At 47.1% G+C, this 16,443-nt stretch overlaps 1 protein-coding gene across 1 annotated transcript in view; it reads left to right on the top strand.

Moving 5' to 3' along the window:
* The window catches only part of BAZ2A (bromodomain adjacent to zinc finger domain 2A), a 41,808-nt gene that overhangs the window by 6,558 nt on the left and 18,807 nt on the right, over positions 1-16,443 (top strand). The window contains exons 2-4 of the mRNA XM_021706182.1: positions 12,387-12,524; positions 14,331-14,924; positions 15,803-15,988. Coding sequence (XP_021561857.1) covers positions 12,387-12,524; positions 14,331-14,924; positions 15,803-15,988 — 918 coding nt within the window. The remainder of the gene's footprint in view (positions 1-12,386; positions 12,525-14,330; positions 14,925-15,802; positions 15,989-16,443) is intronic.

Genomic DNA, 16,443 nt, shown 5'->3' with positions numbered 1-16,443 from the left:
TCGCGTCCCGGAGGACCCCCGCCCCGCGTGGAGGTGTTGGGGCCGGCGCAGAGGCGTCCGGACTCGAGCCGGACTGGGGGCAGCGGGGAGGAAGAAAGAGGGAATCCTCTCCAAGGAGATCCCTCACGGAGGGGATCCCCGTTTCCGCGGCGGAAAGAGGATCTCGCATCATCCCTTTCTTTCTCGGTGTTCCCAGCTCTCAGAAGAAGGCGATGCCGATCGCAGCCGTCCTTTGTAGGGTTTGTGGGAGTGAGGGATTTGTGTCCTTTGGGGGGCGGTGGGGGGGATAGCTTCCACCTCCATCTGTACACAAACAGCCCCTCCCCCAGCCTCCCGCAGGAAGTGGCCGGGAAATGGCAGCTGTGCGTTTGCTGCTGCGTCTCTTGTTGTTTTGAAATGTCCATTTTAATCAGATTTGGTTTCATTTTGTGAGCCCTTCTGGGCAAGCTTGGATCCTGCCATCCCTGTGGTCTGAGAGACCTTTCGTTGGACTTTTTTTATTTTTTGTAAACTTAATTGGTCCACTGAAAGTAGTCAACTGCGGTTGACTCTGACCCTGATCCCCCTCCAGAGCATCTTTGTCTTCTCGTGCCTTTTTTGTTTTGTTTTGTTTTTCCTTGAGTTAGAGGTCATAGAGAAGCAAATTCAGTTATCCACCGGCAGAGTACACACTAGATACAAGTGAGGCAGATACCCTCAGCAGAGAGCTGCCGGGAAGACATGGGATCCTTAGTGGTGTGAGATGGCTTCTTAGGGTCCCTACTGAGTTGGTTCCTGTGTGGCAGAGCACCTGAGCAAGTGAGCTTGAGGAGAGACGGGAAGGTTTTGAGAAAAGGAAGGAGGAGGAGGAGGGATGGGAAAGATTTAACTGAGAGGGGTTTGTATGTTGGAGGGACTGATTTAGAGTGAAATAGTGAACTTGTTCCTCAGTGGCCATTCCAGCCTAGGGACAGCCCATGGGGGACGCCTGTTACTTGATGTAGGGTGTTGGAGATTTACCTTTTGCAGAACTGGCTAATTAGAACAGGAGAGTTTGCTGTCATATGATTTACTCTCCAGTTCATAAAATAACATCTTCTCATTCTTCTTGGAGGGTGGTAAGCTTTTCCTCTGTTCTGTGCAAAGGCATATGCCCTGATTCCCCCCCCCTTGATAACCCCAGTGATGGGCTCTGTGCTGTGTCCCCAGGCATTTTCGTACTCACTGGATTTAGCTAGGGAGAAGAGGTGGCTACAGGATTTCACATTTTGAGAGGTGAAGATCTGAGGTCATTTGGACTATCCTGAAAACAATAAGCCTGGCACTTAAATCATCCTTCACTGTTTTCTAGTCAAACCTCCCGCCTAGATAGATGTATATTCCTTGAGTAAAGATCTAGGATAGGAACAGACATTTATGATTGTCACTAGTAAGATAGCATCATTGCTTTTCTCTCCGGGGCTGTTGTGTTTGTTGATGTTTTGGAACAGTAAAAACAAGTCCATCTGACGTTGGTGTACTTTTTCTTGCCCCTCTGTTAGGCTGGCGGGTTGAAGTTGTTTTTTGAGTTGCTTTGACACTGATTTTAAGTTCCCCTTTTTTCAACCTTTACTTACCTGAATTGGGACTTGACAAAACAGTAAGTTGATTTTCCCTGTTGGTGGTTAAAAGATTGAAGAAAGGAGAAATAACTGTTCCTTATCCTTTGGACTCTTTAAAAGAAAGACAAGCTGAATTTGAGAAAAGCTGAAAGCTGAATGAAGCAAACCTTTCATGGTCTGCTTATAAAATGGATGTATTTTTCTATCACGGTAGATAATCTCTTTTTTTTTTTTTTTTTTGAGTTGGAGTCCTACTCTGTAACCCAGGCTGGAGTTCAGTGGCACGCTCAAGGACACCACAGCCTCGACTGCTGGGCTCAGATGATCTTTCCACCTCTGCCTTCCATGTGACTGGAACCACAGGCCTGCATCATCATGCCCAGCTAATTTTTTGACTTATTGTAGAGATGAGATCTCGCCAAGTTGCCCAGGCTGGTCTCGAACCCCTGGACTCAGTCAGTCCTCTTGCCTTGGCCTCCCAAAGTGCTGGTATTACAGGCGAGAGCTACCGTGCCAGGCCTCAGAGTAGATTTCTTTTTTTTTTTTTTGAGCTGGAGTCTCACGCTCGCCCAGATGGGAGTGCAGCGGCCACTCCTGGCCACTGCAGCCTCGATCTGCTGGGCTCCAGCGATCCTTCCGCCTCAGCCTTCCGAGTAGCCAGAATTACAGGCACGCGCTACCATGCCCGGCTGATTTTTTAAGAATTATTATTATTGTAGAGATGAGGTCTCGCCAAGTTGCCCAGGCAGGTCTCGAACCCACGGGCTCAGGCAATCCACTCACCTCAGCCTCCCAGAGCGCGGGATTACTGGTTGAGCCACCGAGCCCAGCTCAAAGTAGTTTTCTTAATACTGACTGGCACTTTTTTTTTAAACCTCTCTCTAAAAGAAAAAAGTTAAAAAGAACTATAGGCTGACCTCAGAGCTGGTCAAAAATCTAGAATGCCCTGAGAGGCTCATTTTGCAATCTTTGGGTTCTATACTGACTAGCACTTTTTTTTTTTAGGCCTCTCCCTAAAAGAAAAAAGTATAAAGAGAACTATAGGCTGACCTCAGAGCTGGTCAAAAATCTAGAATGCCCTGAGAGACTCATTTTGCAATCTTTGGGTTCTAGAATCAGGTATGACCAAGAGAGGAGCAAAGCTGCTTAGGGATACTGAGAGTGTCTTCCTGCTGTTGACCTTTCTTGTCACCTCTGAAGTGGTTGAGCACTAAACTGCTATAATCTTTTATTGTTAAAACAGTATAGAAGTTAGTGATGTTTGACTTTGTGTGAGTGTATCAAGTGAGGCAATAATGCTAAATTTTCTGTGTCCAAGGACATAGAGTGAAGTATAAAACTCTTGAAGTATTTCCTGGGCAAATAAATACTCTTCCTGCAAGGTGTTGATATCCTCAAGCCCAAGGTAAGCAGTTTTTTAGCCTTATCTCATTGGGTCAAAAAGAACTGTTTTTCATCAGCTTGTCAGGCTGCATGATTTTGAAATTTAAGAAATTGTGCAAAACAAAAACACCTGTCTTTGAAGAGATCTGCAAATTGTTCTTGTCACTAGTAGTAAAAATAAGTAGCATTGGCCTAGTGTTTTGTCTTTCTCCTAGTTAAACAAAATAATTATTAAGAGGGCATTTTGCTGACTTTAAGAGTACTAGCCGGGCTCAGTGGCTCAGCCTGTAATCCCGTGCCTTGGGAGGCTGAGGTGAGTGGATTGCCTGAGCCTGTGGGTTTGAGACCCGCATGGGCAACTTGGTGAGACCTCATCTCTACAATAAATCAAAAAATTGGCGAAGTGTGGTAGCACGCGCCTGTAGTTCCAGCTACTTGGAAGACTGAGGCAGAAGTATCGCCGGAGCCCAGCAGGTGGAGTCTGTGGTGGCTGGGAGCGGCCACTGCACTCCAGTCTGGGCGACAGAGTGAGACTCCAACTCAAAAGAAAAAGAGACAGGTGGTTTTACTACTTTTAGTTTTCTGAGGTTGGACTCTCTATAACCTGCTTCACTAATGGGGTCCTTAACCTGCCACCTCATGTTTTGGGGGGAGAGGGTGTCTTTTTGGAGGAAAAGATGGAGTTCTTTTTTTCTTTTAGTTGAAGTCTCACTCCATCGCCCAGGCTGAAGTGCAGTGGCACACTCATGGCCACCCCAGCATTGACCTGCTGGGCTCAGGTCATCCTTCCACCTTAACCTTCCAAGTAGCCGGAGCTACAGGCACGCGCTACCATGCATGGCTAATTTTTTGACTTATCGTAGAGATGAGGTCTTACCAAGTTGCCCAGGCTGTTCTCGAACCCGTGGGCTCAGGCAATCCCCTCACCTCCACCTCCCAAAGTGCTGGAATTACAGGCTTGAGCCACCATGCCCTGCCAGGGTGGAGTCTTTAACTGTTATGGTTAAAATTATGAGAAACAATCAGAACTGAAAGAGGGAAATAACCTTGTTATAACCTCTGGACTATGGCTTTTAGTGTCCTGCAATTTCAGGGTCATTCCCAGTCTTCTGACAGGAAAGTGACCAGAGCTGTGGCAGAAAACCTAACCTAAGTTGGTATGTGGTTTCTCTAGTTAAGTAACACAATTTTTTTTTTTTGAGTTGGAGTCTCGCTTTGTTGCCCAGATTGGAGTGCAGAGGCACGCTCACGGTCACCGCAACCTCAACTTCCTTGGGTTCAGCGATCCTTCTGCCTCAGCCTTCCAAGTAGCTGGAACTACAGGCACACGCTACCACACCCAGCTAATTTTTGATTTATTGTAGAGACAGGTCTTACCAAGTTGCCCAGGTGGGTCTCGAACCTGCAGGCTCAGGCAATCCATTCACCTCAGCCTCCTGAGGCGCGGGATTACAGGCTGAGCCACCGAGCCCAGCCCAAGAACAAATATTTTAAAACTTACCCTGCACCTCTAGTGTTCTTTTAAATCAGGATGTCTTACTAATTGAGAACTTAAATGTATTGGCTTTTTTTTTTTTTTTTTAAACATTCTGTGTACTGCCCTGCTTCCAGGCCTTATTTTCTGCAAGGGGTGGATATCTGAAGTATGTCAAGATTTGGGGTCTGTCTTTTGAAATTTGTATCTCTATGAAGAGTTAAGTTGAATATTTTGGTTTAAAAAAAATAGCTAATCCCACAGCCTTTATTGAATGGGTAAGCTGGCAGCGGCAGGAAAGGTATATATACTCATTCATTTGTTCAGTCCATGGATTCAACAAATAACTCCTTTAGTTCTGTTACATACATAGCATTGAATTAGATGCTGGAGATCTAATGGTGACACTTAATACCCAGTTGATGCTGTAGAACCTACATAGAAGAAATAAGGCAGAAAACAGTCATGTTTGTATGCTCTAGAACAACCTGGACATGGTTTGAATAGCCCCCTCTAGTATAATCTTCCTTCTTTCATGGTCTTTTTTTTTTTTGAGTTGGAGTCTCACTCTGTCGCCCAGACTGGAGTGCAGTAGCCGCTTCCGGCCACCGCAGCCTCGACCTGCTGGGCTCCGGTGATCCTTCCGCCTCAGCCTTCCAAGTAGCTGGAATTACAGGCATGCACTACCACGCCCAGCTGATTTTTTGATTTATTGTAGAGATGAGGTCTCGCTGCCCAGGCGGGTCTCGAACCCGCGGGCTCAGGCAGTCCACTCACCTCAGCCTCCCAAAGGTGTGGGATTACAGGCTGAGCCACCGAGCCCAGCTTTTCATGGTCTTTCTCCTGCCTCACTTGGAGTCCTGGCTAGGGAAAGGAGATGAGGAGAGGACATTTTGAGAGGGAATGCGCTTCAGCCAGTGTGTGTTCTTTGTTGCCCCAAGTCATAGTTCCAAGGTAAACTGGTTACTAGGGCTGTGAGATTGGGCTGTCTGACTGAAGAGGAGGGCATGTTTATTCTGAGGCTTGGCATTTGTAACTATTGGTGGAAGAAGATGGCTTAGCCAGGAAGATGGGGCTTTTAGATCTAAAAGTCAGAGCATCCTTTACTTGCAGGATCAGGAACTGGAGCAGTGAAAACTTGGAACTTCTCCAGAGTGTAAGGCAGAAATGGCACAGCTTTTTTGCAGAGCGGGGTTTCTCAACCTTGGCACTATTGATACCTGGGCTCATTTAACTCTTTGTTGTAGGGTGCTGTCCCGTGTATTAAAGGATGCTTAGCAGCATCCTTAGCTTCTGCTTCCTAGAAGTCAATAGCACACACCTTCAGACATTTCTTTGGGTTTTTTTGGGTTTTTTTTTTTTCCTTCACACATTTCTAAATGTCGCCTAGAGGACAGAATTGCCCCTGGTTGGAAACCTCTGTATTAGAGTATGGCGGGTAATTCAGAGATGTGTAGAGTTGAGAACTATCCTTCATGATATAACTGTAAAGCTAAAATGTAGTTGTATGACTTATTTAATATAGAATTTGCTTTTGCTGTAAGTCAAGATAAGCATTTGAAATCTCTCCTGTCTTTCCGTCCGGCCTCCCCCCCAATATAAGCCTCCTATTTGTGGTGGTAATACTTTCTTTCTTTTTTTGAGTTGGAGTCTCACCCTGTCTCCCAGACTGGAGTGCAGTGGCTGCTCCCGGCCACCGCAGCCTCGACCTGCTGGGCTCCGGCGATCCTTCTGCCTCAGCCTTCCTAGTAGCCGGAATTATAGGCATGCTCTACCACACCTGGTTGATTTTTTTATTTATTGTAGAGATGAGGTCTCGCTGCCCAGGCGGGTCACAAACCCACGGTCTCAGGCAGTCTGCTCACCTCAGCCTCCCAAACATGGGATTACAGGCTGAGCCTCCGAGTCCGGCCAGTAATAATTATTTCAACACTTTGTGCATTATTGGCCTTTTTCTGTTAAAACCATGTCTTAAGCCCAAGTAATAGCTGCTTGTTTTTTCTGTTTTGTTTTTGAGCGCAGTTGCACATTCATGGCCGCCCCAGCTTCGACCTGCTGGGCACCGGCAATCCTTCTACCTTAACCTTCCAAGTAGCTGGAGCTACAGGCACGCCCAGCTAATTTTTGACTTATTGTAGAGACTAGGTCTCACCAAGTTGCCCGGGCTGATCTTGAACCCGTGGGTTCAGGCAGTTCACTTGCCTTCCAAAGTGCTGGCATTACAGGCTGAGCCACCAAGCCCAGCCAGTAGCTGCTTGATTGTAACTGCGAGAAAAGCAACCTATCAGGCCCTGTGGGGAAGGCTTTACTGCTTCAAGCTTATGGGACAATGTTCTTTAACACTTTTTTTTTTGAGTTGGAGTCTCACTCTGTCGCCCAGACTGGAATGCAGTGGCCACTCCTGGCCACCACAGCCTCAATCTGCTGGGCTCCGGCGATCCTTCCGCCTCAGCCTTTCAAGTAGCAGGAATTACAGGCATGCGCTACCACGCCTGGCTGATTTTTTTTTTTATTTATTGTAGAGATGAGCTCTCGCTGCCCAGGCGGGTTTCGAACCCGCGGGTTCAGGCAATTCACTCACCTCAGCCTCCCAAAGGTGTGGGATTACAGGCTGAGCCACCGAGCCCAGCTGTCCCTTAACTCTTTTTTTTCTTTTTTTCTTTTTTTTAATCAGAGTCTTACTTGCCCAGGCTGGAGGGCAGTGGCACGCTCATGGCCACTGCAGCCTACACCTGCTGGTCTCAGGCAATCCTTCCACCTCAGCCTTCCAGGTAGCTGGAACTATAGATATGTACCACCATGCCGGGCTAATTTTTTGATTTATTATAGAGATGAGTTTTGCCCAGGTTGGTCTCGAACCTGTGGGCTCAGGCAATCCTCTCACCTTGGTCTCCTCCACAGTGCTGGGATTATAGGTGTGAGCCACCCGACCCAGCTTTTTTTTTGAGTAGTAGTCTCATTGTTGCCTAGGCTGGAGTGCAGTGGCACAATCACAGCCACTGGAACCTGGATCTGATGGGATCAGGTGATCCTTCTGCTTCAGCATTCCAAGTAACTGGAACCATAGGCACGTGCCATCATGCCCGGCCAATTTTTTAATTTATTGTAGAGACAAGGTCTCGCCAAGTTGCTCAGGCTGATCTCAAACCCCTGGACTCAGGCAGTTCTCTGGCCTCCGCCTCCCAAAGTGCTGGGATTATAGGTGTGAGCCACTGTGCCTGGCTATCCCATACCCTTTAATAAATCAAACATAGGGGCTTATAAGAGATCCATTTATATACCACTGGGACTGGGCTGGGTGGTTGCCTGATTGTACTTCCTGGTCATGAGAGCTGTCTGCCATTTTGGGGGTTGGGCACTGGCTGATTTTTTTTCATTTGGCGAAAATCCTATTAGTTCAAAGGGAGACATTCTCTTTTGCTTTACTGTTTTTATTAGCTCTGGATGGGAGGACAGAGTTTACCCTTCAGACTTTATTGTGTAAAGCATCTTGGGTAGGAAGGTTAGAATGAGATAATCCTAGGTTTATTATTGAGAGGATCTGTTCACACTTTCTTTGTATTCGCATACTGCAAGCTCATATTTAAATGACATCTGAAATCAGGAGTCAAGTTGCACATAAGGAAGTCTGGCTGGATCACTCCTAGTTTTCTTGTATCTTCCGTACTGGTTGTGGTTTTAAACTATATTTGTATTGCTTTTAGACCTGCTTATCTTTTAAAAAACGAAACACTCTTTTTGTTTAATAATAATAGCTAATGTTTATTGAGTGTTTGCTGGGTAATAGATACTGCTAGGGATTTTATTTAGATTTTCTCATTTAATCCTCACAAACCCCGATAGTGAGTATTACAGTTTTTGTTTTTTTGTTTTTTTTGAATTGGAGTCTCACTCTGTCACCCAGACTGGAGTGCAGTGGCCGCTTCTGGCTACTGCAGCCTCGACCTGCTGGGCTCTGGCAATCCTTCTCCCTCAGCCTTCCAAGTAACTGGAACTACAGGCGCTCGCTTCCACGCCTGGCTAATTTTTGATTTATTGTAGAGACATGGTCTCGCCAAATTGCCCGGGCTGGTCTTGAACCTGCAGGCTTAGGCAATTCACTCGCCTTGGCCTCCCGAAATGCTGGGATTGCAGGTTGGACCACCAAGCCCAACCGGTTTTAACTGTTATGTACAACATGAGATGCAAGTGCCGTGATGGAAGTCTATACCACAAAGTAGATAAAAAGGAGGAGTTCACTTCTGTGTGGAGAAGTTGAGAGGAAGTACCTTTTGTGTAGAGTCCTAAGAAATAAGTTGATAGACTCTAGGTGGATGAGAGAAGGCCATTCTGGACAGAGTAGTGGCTTGAGAAAGAAGCTTGGAAGGTAAACAGCAGAGAGATCATAAAGGGCTTTGTATTGTAGGCATTGGGGTCACTGAAACTAGTTTTGTATAGTAATGCGTGCTAATGGTAAACAATTCAAGTAGAACCAAAGTGAAAGATAAACATTTCTACTAGCCTAGATCCTCCGGTTCTCCTATGTAGTTTCTTATGTATCCACTGAAGTGCTTTAAGCAGGGTGGTTATATGGCCAAATCAAGTCCTCATATTGAGACTAGATTTAAGGGAGCAAGACGGCAGGGAAATAGGTTAGGAAGAGGTCGAATAAGTAAGAGATATTCAGAAACTGAGCTAAGGCAGTAGCAATTGGAATAGACAGGGCCTGATGGAGGAGCTTAAGGAAGTTACATGAGATGGAGCTATCTAAGATGACTCCTAAGTTTCTTCTTTTTTTTTTTTTCCGAGTTGGAGTCTCACTCTGTCACCCAGACTGGAGTGCAGTGGCACGCTCCGGGCCACTGCAACCTCGACCTGCTGGGCTCCGGCGATCCTTCCGCCTCAGCCTTCCAAGTAGCTGGAACTACAGGTGTGCGCTACCACGCCCGGCTAATTTTTTGATTTATTGTAGAGATGAGATCTCGCTGCCCAGGCGGGTCTCGAACCCGCGGGCTCAGGCAATCCACTCACCTCGGCCTCCCAAAGCGCAGGATTACAGACTGAGCCACCGAGCCTGGCCTAGTATTACAGTTTTTTGCAGTTGATGAAACTTAGACCCAGCAAGTTTAAATAACTTGTTCAAGGTTAAACATCTAGTAAAAGAACTGGGGTTTGAACATGGAGACCACTGTGTTATGCTGACTTCATAGTATAGCACAAAGTTTGTTTTGTTTTTTGATTTTTTTTTTGAGTCAGGGTCTTGCTCTGTCATCCAGGCTGGATTGCAGTGGCGCAGTTGTGGTCTTCCTCCAACTCCTGGGCTCAAACGATCATCCTGTATCAGCCTCTTGAGGTGCTGGGACTACAGACATGCACCACCACACCGAAGCTTATTTTTTGTAGAGATTAGGTCTTGCTGTGGTGCCCAACCTGGTCTCAAACCCCTGGGCTCAAGCAGTCCTTACACCTCTGCCTCCCAAAGTGCTGGAATTACAGGCTTGAGCCACCGAGCCAGGTCACAGACTATCTTATGTGTCTAGGAAGCTTCTTGTAAATGAAGTAGTTTGGTTCTGATGATCCCTTGGTAAAGGCAGGCGAGGAAGTTATTGGGCACCAGATAACTTCCCATTCCTTTTACTACTTCTCTGATTTCTGTGAGCCATCTACATATTATTATAAGTGTGTTGTTTTTGAAATATGCTGTGCTTTCCCAGAACAACAGAGAGAGGAGGTCACTAGTTACCTAACAGACTCAAACAAGAATGGAAAAAAACGAACTGTGACCCACCGTTATATCTTGTGCACATAGAAGGGAAGGTGTGTATGTGTCCCTTATACCAGGGAAGCTGGCTATGCATAAAACTAGGGGAGAGGAATGGTAGGATCAAATGAAATGGACTTTCTAGGCATAGCATTTCCAGAACTTCTGAAATAAAGCTTTGGAAGGAACCTAACCTCGAGATTAGGGAATTAACTTTTTTTTTGAGTTGGAGTCTCACTCTGTCGCCCAGACTGGAGTGCAGTGGCCGCTCCCGGCCACCTCAGACTCGACCTGCTGGGCTCCGGCGATCCTTCCCCCTCAGCCTTCCAAGTAGCTGGAACTACAGGCGTGCGCTGCCACGCTCAGCTAATTTTTTATTTATTGTAGAGATGAGGTCTCACCAAGTTGCCCAGGCGGATCTCGAGCCCGTGGGCTCAGGCAGTCCACTCACCTCAGCCTCCCAAAGGCGCAGGATTACAGGCTGAGCCACCGAGCCCGGCTTCTTCTTTAAATCAACAGAACAGATATTGCTTTTATTTTATTTTTTAGAGACAGGGTCTTGTTTTGTTGCCCAGGCTGGACTTGAACTCCTGGGGTCAAATGATCCTCCCTCCTCAGCCTCAGGCACACACCACTGCATGCCCCAACAAACCTTTCTATCTTAATTTTTCTGCCTTTTTAGAAAGCATAGTAACTATTCCAAGTTGCTTTTTCTGTATCAAGACAGATGATGTCTTTCATGTATCAAGTTAGTATGCACTAGTACATCACAAGTATCTGATTGATATGTCAGACTGATAATTCTGGCTTTTGCTTCCTATCTGCTCTCTTTGCTGTTAATCAAATAATTATTTAATTTATTTATTTGAGTAGGAGTCTCTGTCACCTGGAGTGCAGTAGCACGCTCACAGCTACTGCAAGCCCTATCTGCTGGGCTCAGGAGATCCTTTCACCTCAGCCTTCCAAGTAGCTGGAAATACAGGCGCATGCTGCCTCGCCTGGCTAATTTCTTTTCTTTTCTTGTCTGTTTTTTTTGAGTTGGAGTCTCACTCTGTTGCCCAGACTGGAGTGCAGTGGCATGCTCCCGGCCACCACAGCCTCAACCTGCTGGGCTCCGGCATACTTCCGCCTCAGCCTTCCAAGTAGCCAGAACTACAGGCGTGTGCTACCACACCGGGGTAATAATTTTTTTTTTTAATTTATTGAAGAGACAAAGTCTCGCCAAGTTGCCCAACCTGATCTTGAACTCCTCTACTCAGGCGATCCTCTCGATTCCACCTTCCAAAGTGCTGGGATTACAGGCGTGAGCCACTGTGCCTGGCTATGTATCCTCCTTTTCCAAGTCCTTTCACTAATGTAGCTGTACTGTCTTTAGATGTCTAGAGCTATGGATAGGATAACATAGAAATTATGTTTAGCTCAAGTATAATAGCAAAACAGGCCAGGCTTGGTGGCTTAGTCTGTAATCCTAACACTTTGGGAGGCCAAGGCGAGTGGATTGCTTGAGCCCACATGTTCGAGACCAGCCTGGGCAACTTGGTGAGACCTTGTCTCTACAATAAAGAAAGAGAATTAGCTGGGGGTGGTAGCGTGCACCTGTAGTTCTGACTACTTGGAAGGCTGAGGTGGCAGGATCGTGGGAGCCTAGCAGGTCAAGGCTGTGGTGGCTGTGAGTGTGCCACTGCATTCCAGCCTGGAGGACAGAGTGAGGCTCCACCTCAAAAAAAAAAGTCTAATAACAAAACAGAGGGTGCATGTCAAATACGCTTTTCTTGCTTTCTGTAAAAAGATGGCTTTGAGAACCTTTTTGGACCTGGGAGTGTGACTCTGGCCCTACTTTGAAGATAAAATGTTAAATGTTACAGTTGAGGGCTATTATCTAAGATAGAAGGGTAACCTGGGTTGGAAGTCATTAGGGTGGGGCTTGCTTACACAGGCAAGATGCCTCCAGGTTTATATCTTGGTTTTTCTCACTAACTTTTTATTTCTACAAAACTGACTTTTAAAGAATATTTCTATAGAATCACTGCCCAGTCTAGGGGCATATTTTCTTCTCTTTTTTCAACTTGTACTTCCCTCGCAGTAATTAGATACTTAGATAGAAGGGTAAGTAGACGCGGAGTGGTGTGGGTATTTCCCCCAGAAGATTCCAGGTGACGTAACCTTGTTTAACTGTCAGTATTTTTCCCCCCTCTCTCCTATCCTGCAGAAATGGAGGCAAACGACCATTTTAACTTTACTGGCCTTCCCCCCGCACCTGCTGCCTCAGGACTGAAACCCTCTCCTCCCTCAGGGGAGGGCCTCTACACTAACGGGTCTCCCATGAACTTCCCCCAGCAAGGGAAAAGTGAGTGTGAGGGCCACTTGGCCTGGGAGGGAATGGGCATCATCAATCCTTTAGGGCAGGTTGATGGGAGGAGATTTGACTCCACTTTGGGCTAGCTACCTCACAGCAGCTCTCTTTCCTGCCTGCTGGGAAGGGAGGAAGTGAATCCACAGAACTCCAGCTGCTAGAGAGAAATCAAACTTCTAAGAACAAGTTCTAGGGGTTTATAGCAACATTTTGACTTAGAGTTGGAAGAGATTAGAAAAACATACTAGCTTTTTAATCTTGGCCTGCTCTTCTTCGTCTTTTTTTTTTTTTTTGAGTTAGGTTCTCAATCTGTCTCCCTGCTGGGTTCAGGTGATCCTTACGCCTCAGCCTTCCAAGTAGCTGGACTTACAGGCACGTGCCACCATGTACAGCTAATTTTTTGCTTTTTTTGTAGAGATAAAGTCTCACCAAGTTGCCTAGTCTGGTCTTGAACCCATGGCCTCAGGCACTCCTCTTACCTCAGCCTCCTAAAGTGCTGGGATTATAGGCGTGAGCCACCACCCCTGGCCCTGGCCTGCTCTTCTGTCAGCTGTCTTCTCTGGCTACTGCCAGAGTGGGGAGATGGCCACTGCTGCTAGAGAGGGAGAGAGGCCCAGCCCTCTGAGAAACTGCTTTTAGAGGTTAGAGAAGCTGCAGTCAACTAGAACTGGGGATGGCAAATTGAATAAAGGTTGCGATGTGTTTGCCTTTTAAGTTTGTGCATCACAGAAAGGGCAGAAGCTACAAGTGCCTGTGCCACCTCATGTCCTTGGATAGAAGGTAGGGACAAGGCAGGGCTTAGTGCTTACCTAGTTTTCCAGAGAGAAATCCATAATTCCAGATGAAAGTGTGGCTGCCAAGATTTGGTCTTTCCCTGGATTTGGCTTATTGGTTGCTGTGTACCACAACTCTGCCAAGCTCCTTTCTAATCTTGCTTGGATTTCAGGTCTTTTATGCTTGGAAGCAGAGAGAAGCCCACATACTTCTCTCCTTTCTTGCAGCAGAAAAGTACTGCCACTTCTTCCTCCTATCCTCTGTGAGGGGGTTGCAGATAGATAGAAGCTCCTTTATTTCATTGGAGTTTCCCCCCTCCCCCAAGCTTCCTTAGTATCCTGGTTCCTTTTATTTGATTGTCCTTGCCCCAGAGGTTGCCATTGGTGTTCAGAGCTGAATTCTGCAGCGCTTGTCATGCAAAGATATTGCCCCTGCATGTTGCCCTTCAGTGCCTATGCTGAGGGGCCAGTAGTCCTAGCCTTCTGAGCTGGGATCTTGTCGCTGTGGTGACTGCAAATTCTATTCTTAGCCCAGCACAAAGTGCTGGATCTGCATGTGCCAGTGAGGTGGAGGCTGTCCCTTCTGGTGCCACTGTGGGGCCAAACAGGCACTGGGGAAAGGAGGGCCCTGGAGAATTCAGTCGTCCCCCTCCAAGGAAAGGATTCCCCTAGGGAATGAGAGTAGGGAAGAATGCAAGTCACTGTAGGGAGTCTGCAAACAGCTTCATTTAATTAAAAAAAAAATAAAGTCAGCAGCAGCCAGCTCTCTGCTGGTGGAACAGAGAGCAGAGCGTGGTAGGCCTGGAGATCTCTCCAACCCCCTACTCAGCAGCCTCAGTAGCATTTGCTAAGCCTGCATCCAGGAGCATCTGGGTTGGTGTTTCCTAGAGACCCCAAAACTAAATATAGCAGAGGGAAGCCCCCTTCCCCCTCACCTTCTCTTTTTCTAGTCAGTGCTGTTACTTTGGGGTTTTGGTAGAGTTACTTGCGTATATATCCGTAACCCTTTTCTTTCCTTCTCTGCCAGGTTTGAATGGGGATGTGAATGTTAATGGCTTATCTACTGTATCTCACACTACTACTTCAGGGATTTTGAACTCTGCTCCCCATTCCTCCAGCACCTCACACCTCCATCACCCCAGCGTGGCCTACGACTGTCTCTGGAACTACTCACAGTACCCATCTGCCAATCCTGGCAGCAACCTCAAGGACCCACCCCTTCTCTCCCAGTTCTCTGGGGGACAATACCCACTCAACGGCATCCTTGGAGGCAGCCGGCAGCCTTCATCCCCAAGTCACAACACTAACCTTCGGGCTGGGAGCCAAGAGTTCTGGGCCAACGGTACCCAGAGTCCCATGGGGCTTAACTTCGATTCACAAGAACTGTATGATTCCTTTCCTGACCAGAATTTTGAGGTGATTCCCAATGGACCCCCTAGTTTTTTCACTTCCCCACAGACTTCTCCTCTGTTGGGATCTAGCATTCAAACCTTTGCACCCTCCCAGGAGGTAGGCAGTGGTATCCATCCTGATGAGGCAGCAGAAAAGGAGATGACTTCAGTTGTGGCAGAGAATGGAACTGGCTTGGTAGGCAGCCTGGAGCTGGAAGAAGAGCAGCCAGGTATAACTGGGTCCGGGAGCTGGGTGGGGAGAGAGTAAATGGGGCTGTGGGGGACAGTGGCTTTTTGAGGTGAGGAAAACTTGTCTTTCCTGCTCTCTGCAGTGGAGGCTGATTTGCATGTTGGTGATTAGCAGAGCCAAGTGGCTGGTGTTTTTGTGGCAGCAGCACCAGCTCGCGAGTGGGAGTGCAAATTATTTCAAGCTCATGCAGAGCTGCTGGCCTGGAGAGGGCAGGTGGGCGAGCCCAAAACAGCCCCAACAGACACCCTGCATCCAGAAGGGCTTTTTCCAAAATATACGAGGGGCTAGGGCACTTGGCAGTGGACATTGAGGCTGTTTTGACTGGCTGTGGCAGGGTCAGACTGGCTGCTAAAGTGGGCTGGGCTATAAGCAGTGATTGGCATGTGAAGGAGGGAAGGAGTCATAGTGTACCATTGCTTGTCTACTCAGTTTTCTTTTTTCTTGTTAGCATTGGTACATGTGACAAGCCGTCTCACCTTTTCCCTCAAAATAGATCAAAGCTTAGGTTGCAACTGATTCCCAGTACAAGGGTGACCACCACCCTATAAAAATCACAGGATGTTTTCTCTGTTTTTACTGGTAGGGAGTCTGAGAACGTGATGGGGTTCTCGTCTCAGACCCTTTTGCCTTCTTTGCCTTTACTCTCCTTTCCCTTCTTTGTCTGCTGGAGGGTTGATTTTACCAGCATATCTGCTCAGAGTATCTTGATATGTTCAGTTCCCAGCGTAGACCTGGCATCCTGGCAGCAGTAAATGCTGAATGAATGAACATCTTTCCAGCAAAGATTGCCTGCTATATATACTACATGAACTAGTTGAAGGCACTGGTTTTGACTTTTGGTCTTCTGAAATTTCCTAGAACTGAAGATGTGTGGTTACAATGGCTCTGTCCCCTCTGTGGAATCCTTACACCAAGAAGTCTCAGTCCTGGTCCCTGATCCCACCGTGAGCTGTTTAGATGATCCTTCACATCTTCCTGATCAACTGGAAGACACTCCAATCCTCAGTGAAGACTCTCTGGAGCCCTTCAATTCTCTGGCACCAGGTAGGCTTGGAGGCTGGAACCCTTCAACTTATCTATGCAGAGAGTAGCCAACTTCTGTTTCCTAGAAGAGAGAGTAAAACAGGGAAAGTATTAGGGATCTGGGGCATCAGGTCTTCCAGATAGCCCTGTGGCAGACCACAGTTAGATGCCACTGGCCTCACTGGGCCAACTGAACTCTGAGCTAGATTGGTTCATTTCCCAGGCTTTCTCCCAGTGTTCTTTTGGCCAAGAGCCCTGGGCTGTAATAATTCACTGTGTAGGGACTTATAACCACACAGTTGGACTTTTTAGGTTCTAACTAGACAGAAAACATTTGCCAGCGAACAATTACCTTTTACCCCAATGGAGTACAAGAAAGGTCTACTAGCTGGGCTCGGTGGCTCAGCCTGTAATCCCGTGCCTTGGGAGGCTGAGATGAGTGGATTGCCTGAGTCCGTGGGTTTGAGACCCGCCTG

This window comes from Carlito syrichta, unplaced genomic scaffold (assembly GCF_000164805.1).
Source record: "Carlito syrichta isolate Samal-C Ts95f unplaced genomic scaffold, Tarsius_syrichta-2.0.1 Scaffold315337, whole genome shotgun sequence".
In the NCBI taxonomy this organism is placed as follows: domain Eukaryota; kingdom Metazoa; phylum Chordata; class Mammalia; order Primates; family Tarsiidae; genus Carlito; species Carlito syrichta.
Note: the sequence above shows the minus strand (reverse complement) of the source record. Positions and strands in the feature narration are given on the sequence as shown.